Source organism: Xenopus tropicalis, chromosome 6 (genome assembly GCF_000004195.4).
Source record: "Xenopus tropicalis strain Nigerian chromosome 6, UCB_Xtro_10.0, whole genome shotgun sequence".
Lineage (NCBI taxonomy): Eukaryota > Metazoa > Chordata > Amphibia > Anura > Pipidae > Xenopus > Xenopus tropicalis.
Window position 1 is genome coordinate 52,884,734 of NC_030682.2, and position 13,586 is coordinate 52,898,319.

At 37.2% G+C, this 13,586-nt stretch overlaps 1 protein-coding gene across 1 annotated transcript in view; it reads left to right on the forward strand.

Moving 5' to 3' along the window:
* nphp3 (nephronophthisis 3 (adolescent)) overlaps positions 1-11,685 on the forward strand; it is a 32,380-nt gene extending 20,695 nt beyond the window's left edge. The window contains 10 exon segments of the mRNA NM_001079265.2: positions 136-233; positions 1,632-1,754; positions 4,008-4,197; positions 4,580-4,821; positions 5,763-5,838; positions 6,480-6,607; positions 6,717-6,957; positions 8,557-8,682; positions 9,345-9,460; positions 11,021-11,685. Of these exon segments, the coding sequence (NP_001072733.2) occupies positions 136-233; positions 1,632-1,754; positions 4,008-4,197; positions 4,580-4,821; positions 5,763-5,838; positions 6,480-6,607; positions 6,717-6,957; positions 8,557-8,682; positions 9,345-9,460; positions 11,021-11,192 (1,512 nt within the window). The 3' untranslated portion in view covers positions 11,193-11,685.
* Positions 11,686-13,586: the final 1,901 nt, after the last annotated feature.

Sequence of the window (13,586 nt, forward strand, 5' to 3'; positions counted from 1 at the left end):
GTGTTATAAGACAATATAGGATATTATAAATGTTATTGTATTCCACTGTAAATGTACAATTTGTGCAAATTGATCTTAATCTACGGATGTTTGTTCACAATAGAAATTCTGTCTTTTAATATCCTGAATTTTAAGGCATGGGATGCTGTGAATCTGGAATATATGCAAGGGGATCAGAGTATTATTTCAGAGTACAGAGAGAAACTAATACAGCATTTCAATGCACAATTAAGGTATGATATATCTCTTGCAAAATGTACTTGTTTCAAAGTAAATCATGCAATATATGAATATCACACATTTCATTATTTTAACAAGAACCAGGAAACTAAAATTTCTTCATGTAAGAAGATATCATGTATTGAATATAGAGAACCATTCAGCACATATATTTCTTTCATCCTGCACTGGGAGACAGAGGCACATGGGCAGACCCAGACTAGGATTTAATATAGGCCCTGGCTCTTCAAGTGCACAAAGGCCCAAACACCCCCCCACCAGCCCAATAAATAGTGACCATCTATGGTATCTTATAGCAGCCCCTCTGGCATTTGCTAGAATCCACATACTGCCAGTTGAGAACTGCACCATGGTCTGATCTTCTTGTAGCCAGGAGAAAGGACATAACTCCTAGCCCATCCTGCTAAGGGTGTTGAACATGAACTGCAGATAACAGCAAAGAATTCAGTGAAAATAAAACCACATTTTAATGGCTCAAAGATTTTTTCAAAACATAATACAAAACAAATTCAGATATATACTAAACCAAACAGTGGCATCCCAGTACATCCCAGTGCCTCTCCTAACGCGTTTCGTACAAAGTGCTTCATCAACTGCAGCCTTTCTCTGTTTTCCCTTGGCCCTTTGGACTGGGGTTCCTAAAAGTAGCATCTACGACTGGATCCATATTTAGAGAGGTTTGCCTTGACAATTTTATCCAGACTCTAGCTAGATCACTGTGACTTGGACCCTCAAGGTTCTGTGCAGCTAATTCCCATGAGGCCCTGGTTACACATGTGATTCCAAGATAGGCACAAGGCTACAGTAGAAGCTTTAAAGGAATAGTTCAGTGTAAAAATCAAACTGGGTAAAATAGATAGGCTGCGCAAAATAAAAAATGTATATAAATAAATATAATTAGTTAGGCAAAAATGTAATCTATAAAGGCTGGAGTGACCAAATATCTTACATACTAGCCAGAACTCTACTCCCCCCTTTGCATTTGAATCTGAGTTGCAATCTAAATTTGAGTTCTGGCTATTATGTTAGACATAACTCACTCCAGCCCTTATAGCTTACATTTTTGCCTAACTATATTACAAATATTATTTATTTTGTGCAGTCTATTTTACCCAGTTTCATTTTTAAAAAAGACCAGATGTTCTAACACTGGGGAAACCATCCATGTCTTGATCCTTGAGCAGATGGCTATAACTGCTTTTACAATTTACATTCATATAGCGTTCTCTGTGCACTGCTTAGTTAAACCTGTTTATATAAATGGAAATATATAGTAACATCATCATAACTTGTTTTCTTCTGTAAAGTCAGACCATGAGCTGCAATGTCAGTTGTGTTTTAATTAAGAAAAAAACAAAAAAAATTATATAAATATCGATTTTATCTGCTAGCTGTGACAGGGTAACATGGAGAAGCGCTGATGAGCTCACTTGGCTTTATCAACAACAAGGAGAAAAGCAGAAATTGCACAGATGCCTCATGAACCTCTTTGTCTCTCAGAACCTTTACAAAAGGTATGTGCCAGTCTCATCTTCTATACAGTGCAATGTGTTCATTTTATTAAGTTATGTTGAAAGTGGAAGAAGAGGTTGACACATTTGTTTGGGGTGGCTACCAGTTAGAAAGTTTTCAACTAACACATCCTCTCGCAAAAATACTTTTCCTTTCATATAGACTTTTACATCTATTCTGTGTTTAGTGAAAGTTTAGTAACTGAAAGTTTTCAGTTATCTGTCACTCCTTTATTGTTTCCCCCACCAGAAGTGTGGGCTAAGAGCTCACCGACAGCAGCCAAGTCCCTAAAAAACCCACTGAGCCCCAGACCCCCCCTGCCACAAAATAAGGTTGATTAGTAAATAAAATATGGCATTTCTAACCATATTCATTTTTGGGTGCTTCCTTACAGCAATTCTGCATTTTTGACTGATTTGGTTTTTTTTTTTCAATAACATGTTCTAACGTGTGCAGTTTTTGTGAATATGTTATCTTAAAACTCTTTACAATAAAGGAGAAGGAGAGGTAAAAACTAAGCTCATAGCAATGCTGCTCTCTGTGAAACGAAACAGCAACCTTCTTTACTTCTATTCTGTATACATGGGTTATGGTATCAGACTTCCTTTCTTAGCTCAAACCTTTCAGGCCATGGCTAGAACCTGCAAAGCTTCCTCCTCTCTCCTTGCCCCCTCCCTCCCATCTCCTCCTCCCTCCCCTCAGCAGCAAGAGTAAAGGTAGCAGGAGAGATACAAGCAGGAAAGTAAAAAGTCACACCAAGCTAAAATGGCAGCTTCCATCTTAAACAAACTGCTTCTAGGGCTGTTTACTCAGGTATCGTTAAACATTCTACACAATCAATAGCATTTTAGCTTGCAATATTGTGGCTAATCTATTGGTAATAAACTGCCTCAGTAGCTTTCCTTCTCCTTTAAAACCTATTACACATTTCCCTGCTATGCATATTTGGTATATGCATTGAAAAGTTAGCTACCTAAATGGCCTAAATGCATTTTTCTGCATTTTGCCTTGTACTTACAGTATCAAGTGCCATTTTGCACATGAAAAAGACAAGACCACACTAACAATACAAGCACTCTGAATATATAACAGATCTCATTCCTGACAGAGTAGCTGTGAAAAAATTAACCCACCATTAAATAAGATGTGATTTTTGCATCTCTATTTTAATGTCTATTTCTGCATAATAACTGCCTTCCTGGAATAGTACCAGTAGAACATGGGTTACACTGGACTCTCTCACCCAGAATGGGCCTTTGCTAGGTGGAAGAGGAAGGTGAGGGTGTTTTGCAACTACACCTATCTTGATACTATACAGAAAAATAAAAACTGTGCTAGAGTTCTAGAGGTTCTTGCAAACAACAAAATAACTAGTGTTTATTGAATATACACAGAGTTTACTCACCACAGCTTCTCTGAGGTAAGTGGTACAGGCAAAATCACATGTAGAGTGTAATACAGGCTGGTACACCTTTGAGGTCAGACTTGGCAGGAATCTCACTTCGCCTCTGCAACACCCATTAGTGGCTTAGATCACCTCCAGGGAATTCTCTATCCTGATTCTCTATCTACTGGGATCCCTACACTACAGGCAGTATGGCATATTGATTTCTGCACATGCATTTTGAGATTACTAATGAAAATCATAACAGAATGCCATAGTGTCCACTAATGAGTATATGACTATACAGCTACAAGGACAGATTTCTGAGAAATATGTTGGCAGTGCAGCAATAATTGATAATAATAGTCATAATATTACTGCTTATTATACACCTTGGGAAATGGTTACATCTACAACAGGTCAGACTCTATAGGCTATTTCTATTAATGAGGAAAAAATGTGAAACTTTTGAATTAAAAATATGTCCCGTTTATAAAATAATTCTTCACTATCACCTTTTCAGCAACCTATCTCTCAACATGCAACTTTGTGTCTGGGCCAATTATTTTTAAAGACAGCTCTAATACATTGTAGGCAAAGGGAGCATAAACAAATATATTTGGCCTAACTGTCTTTATAAAATTCTGACTCCATCTCCTGCATGAAATGAGACTGAGTGCTAAGAGGATGATAGTGAAGAGTAACTTAATTATTTCAGACAGGGTACATCATATTAAAATAATTGTATTAAGAAGCTTCCTTTCTGTGATTTGAAGTTCACATTAAATTAATGTTAAACTCATTTTTGTGACAGTTCCCCTTTAATTATAGCCATTCAAGCATAAAAATATACCTCCAACTTTATTTACAGAGGGCATTTTGCAGAATTGCTTAGCTACTGGCAGCTTGTGGGTAAAGATAAAATCTCAATGGCGTCTGAATACTTTGATGCGTTAAAGCAGTATGAAAGAAGCTGTGAAGGAGAAGAGAAGATGACCAGCCTGGCAGATCTTTATGAAACATTGGGGCGATTTCTTAAAGACTTGGGCCTCCTAAGCCAGGTAATTTTTCCAACCTCATACTGTTCTATCTCCAATGAAAAGTTTGTGCTATTATTACAAGACTTGGAAATATTCTGGCATTAAGAACATCCATACCACTATTGTGTCACTTGGGCTGTAAATACCAAAATCTAATACCAAAATTCTAATATTAATATTTATGTTCTTCTATGACTGATTTAGTGGCCTCTTTATAATGTGAAAACTGGTTAGGCACCAGTCATTTGGTATGGATACTCTTGTTCTTGTACTTTTGTTTGTATAGGTTGATTGCTTGCAAAAAGAGAAATATATAAAATGGGAAAGAGAGATATAAAATGGGAAAAAATACTTACTGCAATGTTTTGGTTTTTTTTTTTAATGTTTGTTGCTTTTCCATCAGGCAGTGACTCCTCTTCAGAGGTCATTAGAGATCAGAGAGACTGCTTTGGATCCAGACCACCCTAGTGTTGCCCAGTCTCTGCACCAGCTGGCTGGAGTTTATGTGCAATCTAAGAAATTTGGAAATGCAGAGCAACTCTACAAACAAGCACTAGAAATAAGTGAAAATGCTTATGGCAGTGAACACATGAGAGTAGCAAGGGAGCTTGATGCACTGGCTGTGCTGTATCAGAAACAAAACAAGTACGTTTTTTTTTATAGCAGTCAGTCAATACGTTGCACCATATTTAATTATTTAGGTATGCCAGTTATCAACAGGGAAAATGTATGCATATTTAATTTTTGTGTAAATGAAAACAGTGTTACTGTAAGACTCCGCATTGTTATATATTTTGCCCAAAACAGTGTGTTGTTCTCTTATTGACTACCTCATTCCAAGCAAGCAAAGCTTGAATTTTTTTTTTTATGTCGCCAAGTGCAATTTAGATTAATTGGTAGTTTAATAGAGCTGGCCTACTTGCAAGCACAATTGGAAGTGCATTGAATTATGAATGTGCTAAAAATGATTTTTTAGGTGCAGGTTCACTAAATCAGTTCATGGAAGTCTGCAGAAAATTTTTCGGGGAGGCTCAAAGTCATCAAACAAAAACAAAGACTAAGCTTGTATACAATAACTAGGTGCCATGCTTGTAGGAAACCAGTTTATTGTCAAAGCCAATAAAGTCACTCACATCTTACATAATTGTAAGATGCCTTACGCAGCGCTGTAAAAATGTTTTTGCACTTTGTGACCACACCACTAAATACCACACCCATCTTGGATTTTTTTCTTGAGAAGTATGGAGCTGCTGCTTAATAGGCAAATTGGTCATAGTTAGAAGCCTGTCTGAGACAGTTGCAACTGGTGGTCCCTTCGGAGCTCAGTGGTAGAGCAATATTCTATAAAGAATAGCAACTATCCAGAGGGCACTGGTTCAATTCTGGCTTGTTGGTGATTCCTTCCTTTTTTTTTCCTGGATGCAAAAATAATGCCTCCCTGGCCAATAAAATTAATGCTTGATGCCAATGTTATTAATAGGGAGGAAAGACAAAAAGATAGGATAATAAGTTGTGCATTTAAATATCATCATAACTTTGCAATGCTAACACTGTTTTTTAAATGTTTATTTTATTTTTTGCTTTAGATTTGAACAAGCAGAGCAGCTGCGGAAAAAATCACTGAAAATTCGACAAAAGTCTGCAAGAAGGAAAGGCAGCATGGTAAAAAGCCAAAACAAAACATTTCACTTATTGAGAGAGACAAAAATAAAGTAGTTGTGGGTCTAATAGATCACAATGCTTTCTAGGAAATGTTTTCCATTTGATACATTTGGGAAAAATTGCTTTTTTCTGCAATTGCTTTAAATATTTCTAGACAAATAGAATCCCCTTTAACTGGCCGCAACTACACGAAAACTTGCAATTTAAAGAAAAAGGGGCAAAAGGAAACCAAATGTAGAAACACTCACCAAGTCAAAGTGGTAGTCCGGGTGCACCAGCCCCAGTCCCTCAGCGCAGGGACACCACAAAAATTAAATTACCGGTAAAAAATCTTAATGGCTACATTAAAATTGACAGTAGTTCCATTTGTCCTAGGTATTTCCTCATAGCCTGTAACTAAGTGCCCCTTGGGCACAAAACGTATAGGGCAAATATAGCTGACGATTGATTGATCTGATAAATGGAAAAAAATCAAACATCTGAGGGATATTTTTCATGTGCATTCAGCTGTACAACATTGATAGTTATGAGGTTAACTATGCACAAAGAATCTCTGCCATGAATAATAAACAGCTTGCTGATCGTTACTGATTCACAAATTGTATCTTGTAAATGTTCCATTTTATTTTTTCTGTCTTTAGTATGGGTTTGCTCTGTTACGGCGCCGTGCTCTACAGCTAGAGGAATTAACACTGGGCAAAGACACCTCTGATAATGCTCGGACCCTGAATGAACTTGGAGTGCTTTATTATTTGCAGAATAATCTTGAGTAAGTGATTTCTCCTAAACTCATGTTTATGCTTATTTATCATTCCATATTTTATAGGTATACCAGTGTTTCTAAGCCTTATATTTTCCCCTGCTTTTCCTATATATAGAACAGCTGAAACATTTCTTAAGCGTTCACTGGAAATGAGAGAGCGGGTGCTTGGTGCTGATCACCCTGACTGTGCGCAGTCAATAAATAACCTAGCTGCATTATACAACGAAAAGAAGCAGTATGACAAGGCTGAAGAGCTCTACGAGAGGGCTTTAGATATTCGCAGGAGAGCACTGTCTCCTGATCACCCTTCCCTGGCATATACAGTTAAACACCTAGCTGTTCTCTATAAAAGGAAAGTAAGTAATCTAAAATATGTACCCATTTTTACATATGGGGATTTTATATTTCAGTGACATTACACCGACTGACTTAAGTACCAGTACAACAAAGCCCACAGTGGTCTCATAATTATGTTTTAAAAAAGCATGATTGAAAGCATTCAGAAATAATTTTTTAACATAGCATCTCATAGACAAGTGAGTTATGTGAATTTTTGCTCTGCTCTACTGTACTTGTTTATGAGTGGTAAATATTTATCATTCATTTGTTGTGAGTGGGTAAAGCTCCGTGGGTCTTAATAGTGGCGCAACAGCACCCAGGCTTGCCCACCAATTGGGCCCAATTGTGGGATGAGAATTCTTTGTAAATTGGGGACAAACAGCAGCTAATGAAAAGGAAGTGGCTTGTTATAATACAAAACTAATTTCTCTATTTATACAAACTTTTCTTACTAAAGGAGGAAGGTGGAGGAGGTGTAAAGAGTAAATAGAAAACAACAATTTAAGATATTTTCAACATAAGCCCTGCTCAACAAAGCTAATTAAAGGGGTATATTGTGCCTTAAAGGGCTTGTGCTGAACACACATGAAATTAAAGCCACATTCTACTTTCTTATCCCAAAGAGTAAAGTCAGACAAACCCACAATATATTGAGAAGCCTCTGCATAAATAAATTATTTCCTTTCTCTAGCTAGATCCAGCTATTTTTTTAGATAATGAGCAAAACATTATACAGAGGCTTTTCAGTAGGCTGTCAGCAGGGCCGGATTTATAAGTCGGGCTCCCCGAGGCCGCCCCCTGTCCGTCGCCCTCCCTAATCCCCTCCTGCCCCGTGTGCATGTGCAACCAGAACGCGCACCCCCCACACATGCACGAACTCGCGATTGCGCATGCGCTGTCTTCTCCTTGGGGAGAGGTCCCCATTACTACGTATACGACAAAAAACTTTAATATTTTGGTGCCGCCCTAGGCCTGGGCCTTTGTGGCCTTTCCACAAATCCGGGCCTGGCTGTCAGTTTGTTTGGTTTGGCTCTGTGGGATTAGGAAGTAGAATGTGTGGCTATAAATTTCAAATGTCTCCCTGTTCAGAGCAAAAAGCACAAAAATCTTCGATCTTAGATTTTCCTAATTAAAACACCAGGCAAAAGTATTCTCGGCACAAACCCTACTCATTGCAACAATGTTGCAAATGAAGGTAAACTGCCCCTTTAACTTATTCAATCATTATGAAAGATGTTTTTCCCTTAAGAATCAAGATTAAAGACAAACTATACCCCTAAATATTACAGACAGAGGTGGGCCAAGCTGCTGGGTGCCCTGAGCAACCTGGCTGGCCACCTCACCCCCACACCCTCCCCCTTTGTTTGTGTGCACAAAGAAAAGAGCCATGGGCAGTGATGTTGCGGGGATGCTGTGCAAAGATTTGGTAAGATTCTTTGATGGGTCACACAGAAAGATAAACATTATCTGTTGGTTAAGGTTATAGGTCTCCTTTAAAACAATATGGTTTAGCGCTTTTACAAAACTCAGTTGAATATTAAAAGCTGGATGTACAAAATACCATTTATGAACAGAATGTATATCATTGTGTGGACCAAGCTTTTTGTGTTTTTTAGGGTAAGCTTGATAAAGCTGTGCCTCTCTATGAGCTGGCTGTGGAGATTCGCCAGAAGTCTTTTGGCCCCAAACATCCAAGTGTTGCTACTGCTCTGGTGAACCTTGCAGTACTGTACTGTCAGATGGTAAGATGCTTTTAATACATACGTCATATGGAAAATAATTGGCCAGTTATGTGCATAGAAAAAGTAAATTAATGTACCCTAATTAGAAGTAACAGTAATGTGTAGAAAATGTATACAATGCTCTTTAATACCCTCACAAAAATAATTTTTGCAGTAGTGATTGGTAAGCTTTTAGTCATATAGTAAACCAGGGTGACTTATGTGCATTTGACAAGGGCCAGTAATGCTTGAGTCTGTCCTTGCAAAGGTACCAAGAACAGTGCAATGAAGCACTTCTTTTTACTCGTTTCAGCTGCAGGTTTAGGCATAAGTTAATAACAAAAAACATATTTTTAATAGCAAATGCACCCAGTAGAACCTGCATGGATGGAACAAATGACAATTCCATTGCCACCCAGATTTTTTAAAAGTGAATACACATTAAGACGGGTCAGCCCTTCTACGGGCCTATATTGGCTCCTGTATCTGCTCTGAAAGGTTTCATGTCTGCCTTGGTGCAGACACACTGAGCAGATTATATATAAAATACATGAATGTCACCCTGAAACTTGGTCAAAATTTAAATCTCTATCAAGACATCTTGACACGAATATATACTTCATTATATACTGTTAACATATTTATTAGAATATAACTATATAATAAATATTTACACCATACAGAAGAAACAAGCTGAAGCCTCGCCACTGTATGAGAGAGCAATGAAGATTTATGAAGATAGTTTGGGTCGAATGCATCCAAGAGTTGGAGAGACATTAAAAAATTTAGCTGTGCTAAGGTAATTGTGGCCGACTTTTGGTTATTTCATGTCAATATACTCCAGAGCCTTTTAAGCTCTAAATAAATATCCATAGTGTACATAAGTGCCTTTATATATTGAGTCAGTGATCCGTAACCAGTGGCTTGTGAACAACATGTTGCTCACCAACCCCTTGGATGTTGCTTTCAGGGGCCTTAAAGCAGGTGCTTATTGGTGAATTTCTGACTTGGAGGCAAGTTTTGGTTGCATAAAAATCAAGTGTACTGTCAAACTGTGTCTTCTGTAGGCTGCCAGTCTACATAGGGTGCTACCAAACAGCCAATAACAGCTCTTATTTGTCACCCCCAGGAACAATTTTCATGCTTGTGTTGCTTCCCAACTCTTCCTAAATTTAATTATTCCTCAAAGTTAAAAAAGGTTGGGGACTCCTGCATTAAGGTATCTAATATTTTTACAGCTCAGAAATTAAATGGATATTGTTCCTGTATATAGAAGAATTAATGTCTGTATTCAGAGTAGTGCATAAAAAACTATTTGGAATTAGAGAAACAGTAGCGTGAATAAAAATGAAAATGTATCAAAGTAATTGAAATAATGTACTGTTGCCCTGCACTGGTAAAAGTTGTGTGTTTGCTTCAGAAACACTTATAGTTTGTATAAACAAATCTGCTGTGTAGCCACGGGGGCAGCTATTCTAGCTAAAATAGGCCTAAATAGCACAAGTTACATAGCAAATAACAGAAAAGCTCTGTAAAACACCATTGTATTCTATAGAGCTTATGTTATCTGCTGTGTTGTCTGCGCCTTGTCTTCCCCCATGACTACATAGCAGCTTATTTATATAAACTATAGTAGGGTTTCTGAAGCAAACACACCAGTTATACCAGTGCAGGGCAACAGTACATTATATTTTAATTACTTTTAAACACATTCATTTTTTTGGTGTTGCTGTTTCTTTAAAGTAGGTATGCACTGAATCCAAAAATATTTTCGGGTTGGCCGAACACCGAACTGAATCCTAATTTACATATGTAAATTAGTATATAGGAGGGTCAAAGAGTGCAGGGTGCGTAGCGAAAAATTTTTAACTTCCGTTTTTATGTGACAAAAAGTCACATGATTTTAAGCATTTGGATTTGGTTCAGCATGGATTTGTACAAATCAGAATCCAGGTGAAAAGAGCTGAATCTTTGCCGAATCCATAACCGAATCCTGGATTCAGTGCTTTAAAGTCATGAGCTTGGCATGCAACAATATTTTTTCTATATTAATGTTACTTTTAAAGGCAAACAGTTATTTAAAAACATGTTAAGACATCAACAGGTTTATAGGTGAATAAATCATATGCTGATAGTAATGTCATTCTGCTATTACTTTTACAATTCTTCACCAAGAATTGCATTTTCTGTGCTTTTTTTAGAATATTCAGAGAATAAAAATTAAAATTTGCACCCAAATGCCTGAAGAAATGCAACACATGCTGTATTGTGTGTGTTTGGGTAATATAGATAGATATAAAATATTGCATATTGTTTATGTATAAGGAACTATAACATTATTCATTATCTTACTTAACAGATACGAAGAGGGCGACTTTGAAAAGGCAGCAGAGTTATATAAACGAGCAATGGAAATCAAGGAAACTGAAACATCAGTCTTGGGAGCAAAAGCTCACTCAGGACATTCTTCAAGCGGGGGAGACACCTATAGTGTCCAGAATGCATTACCAGTCTGTGCATTCCCTGAGTAGAAGAGACAACAACTTTTTTGCCTTTGCAGACCAAGAGTGCACATTGTTTCCGCTACTGGAGGTGCTAGCTAACAGAGCCTACACTCAGAATGGGGGAAACAATAGTTTAAAAACTCTCTTACAAGTGCTCTGGCCCCACACCAGAAGGGAGCTCCTGATATGGACTGCTGTGTTGAGGTACACATTTGTGCATAGTGAGCAAGTGCTTCAGCTCACTCAGTATGTTCATGCTTGTGACAGGTCAGTGTATTCCCCATCACATACACACATAACAAGTGAGCTGGAGCACTCACTCCCTATGCACATGCCTAATTTTTGGGGGGATAGGTCTTTTTAAGATAAACCATTCATTTAAATGTCTGGACATTAAAAAGCAACAGCAGCCTAAACTGAGAGAAAACAAAATCACAGTGGTTTATGGCTGTTTTTACTCAGGAATGATCAAGTGCCTTGCCTGTATTACAAGTATTAAACATTACAAATACTCTCCACATGTAGGTCTTATTTTATATATGTTATCTTTACATAGATTTAGTATAAGGACAGTAATTGCTTATTGGGTGCACAGAATTTAACGTTTACTTCTTGCACCCATGCCCAAGGGAGGTGTACGTACCAAATATTTTGCATATTGCGTATCCCCATACTTACTTTTAAATGGGACATAGACCATGAGAAACTTCATTTAATTAAAATGAAAAAATGATAAGTACAATATTGCAGGTTTTATGGTTTGCTTAAATAAACAAAAACATAAACTTATTGGGGGGAATTCACAAAAGTGGAGGTAGCCCTTTTTTGGAGTAAAAGTGGTGGAAAAAGTGGTGGAAAACACTTTCTCCAGATTCACAAACAGAAATCCTCCAAAATTCCGACTCAACCGCCACTTTTCCATTTTTGGTGAAAGAAAGACAGTTTACAGACACTTTTGTGAATCTGTCGTTTAAACGACATTTATACGTCATTTTAACGACATTTTTTCCCGACATTTTTCCCTGACATTTTCAAAATGGCGTAAAGCTCAGTGTAACTCTGTCAGACCAATTCTAAGATCTTCTGTTTAGTTTGGTTTCACCCAGTCTCCATTTCACACCTAAAGTAGGGGCCCATTGGGGGATCATTAACATATTAATGGGGATTAGCAGCCTATTGTTAGGGGACAAGTTTCTGTCTAAAAAAGAACAATAGGTGCAAAAAGCCTCATTAACATTTTATAAACAAGTAAAACACTGATTAAAAAAAGTTTAATTTATATCTTATATATAAAAAGTTTTTACCTCACATTTGCATTGTTATGCTAGTTTTAGCTTAATCAATGAGGCAATAATAACTTTGTGTGAATATATTGTAAATATTTACCCCTCAGGAAATGCCCCAAAGTGAAATGACAAATGGCAAATGAAATGCAAAATCCTGCTGTTAAAATCCTTACCCTAAGGCTCCTGTAGCTGTGGGACTGGGTTTGATGGCACCGACAGATTTACTAAGAGCTAAAGGCAAATTCATAAAAAGAATGTCTGGAAAATGACTAAATCTGAAAACTGTCTGTTTAAAAGACAAATTCACAAAAGTGGAGATTAGAGGTTTGTGAATTAGGTGGAAAATCCGACAAATCTATCTCCACTTTTATTTTGTCGGAATATCACCACTTTTGTGAATTTCCCCTATTGAGTTTCATATGTTGCACTAAACAATCTCGTTCTGTGAATTCAAAAATGGTATATATGGATTTCCACTCCAGACAACCAAACTGCAAGTCTTTCCTTAAGTGGTGTAAGGAGCAAATTTTATCTCCAACATGTTCTAGTGTGAAAAGGCAAACCTTTGTAAAGCTTGTCTTCTGAACAGATAATTTCTATTGACATGATTACCCAAACCTAGGGGAATGTAGAGACAAAAATAAAAAAAAAAACTATAGTGCATACTAATTGCATTTTAGGTGTTATGCAACCCCCCAGGTGGTGCACAGATTCTCTGTCCCAGAATCCATCACTTCATTATGGAACAAAGTGAGGAAATGGTAGCATAAAACGGTGAGCTTAAAGGGGGTGGGGAAATGATCTCTGAAAGCAGAGACAGATCATAGTTTCCTTTCAATCTGAGCAATTGCCTATGTCTGAAAAAAATAAATCATATTTATTTCTAGAATTTCAAATAGTGTTTAGGCACCTTTTTTACATAAACCTAATGGGATTAATTCAAGTAAAAAAACAGGCACTATTTACACAAAGAAACAAAACACTAATATAATTATGCATGGCAGAAGGTTCAGACCTTCACAGAGTTCCCACCTGTTTTAACACAGAGGAAGATATGAAAACTGTCATTCTGTTCCATGTCACTGGATCCATTGTTTGGACCTTCAACATTCTTATGCTGTCCATTTTATCAAGT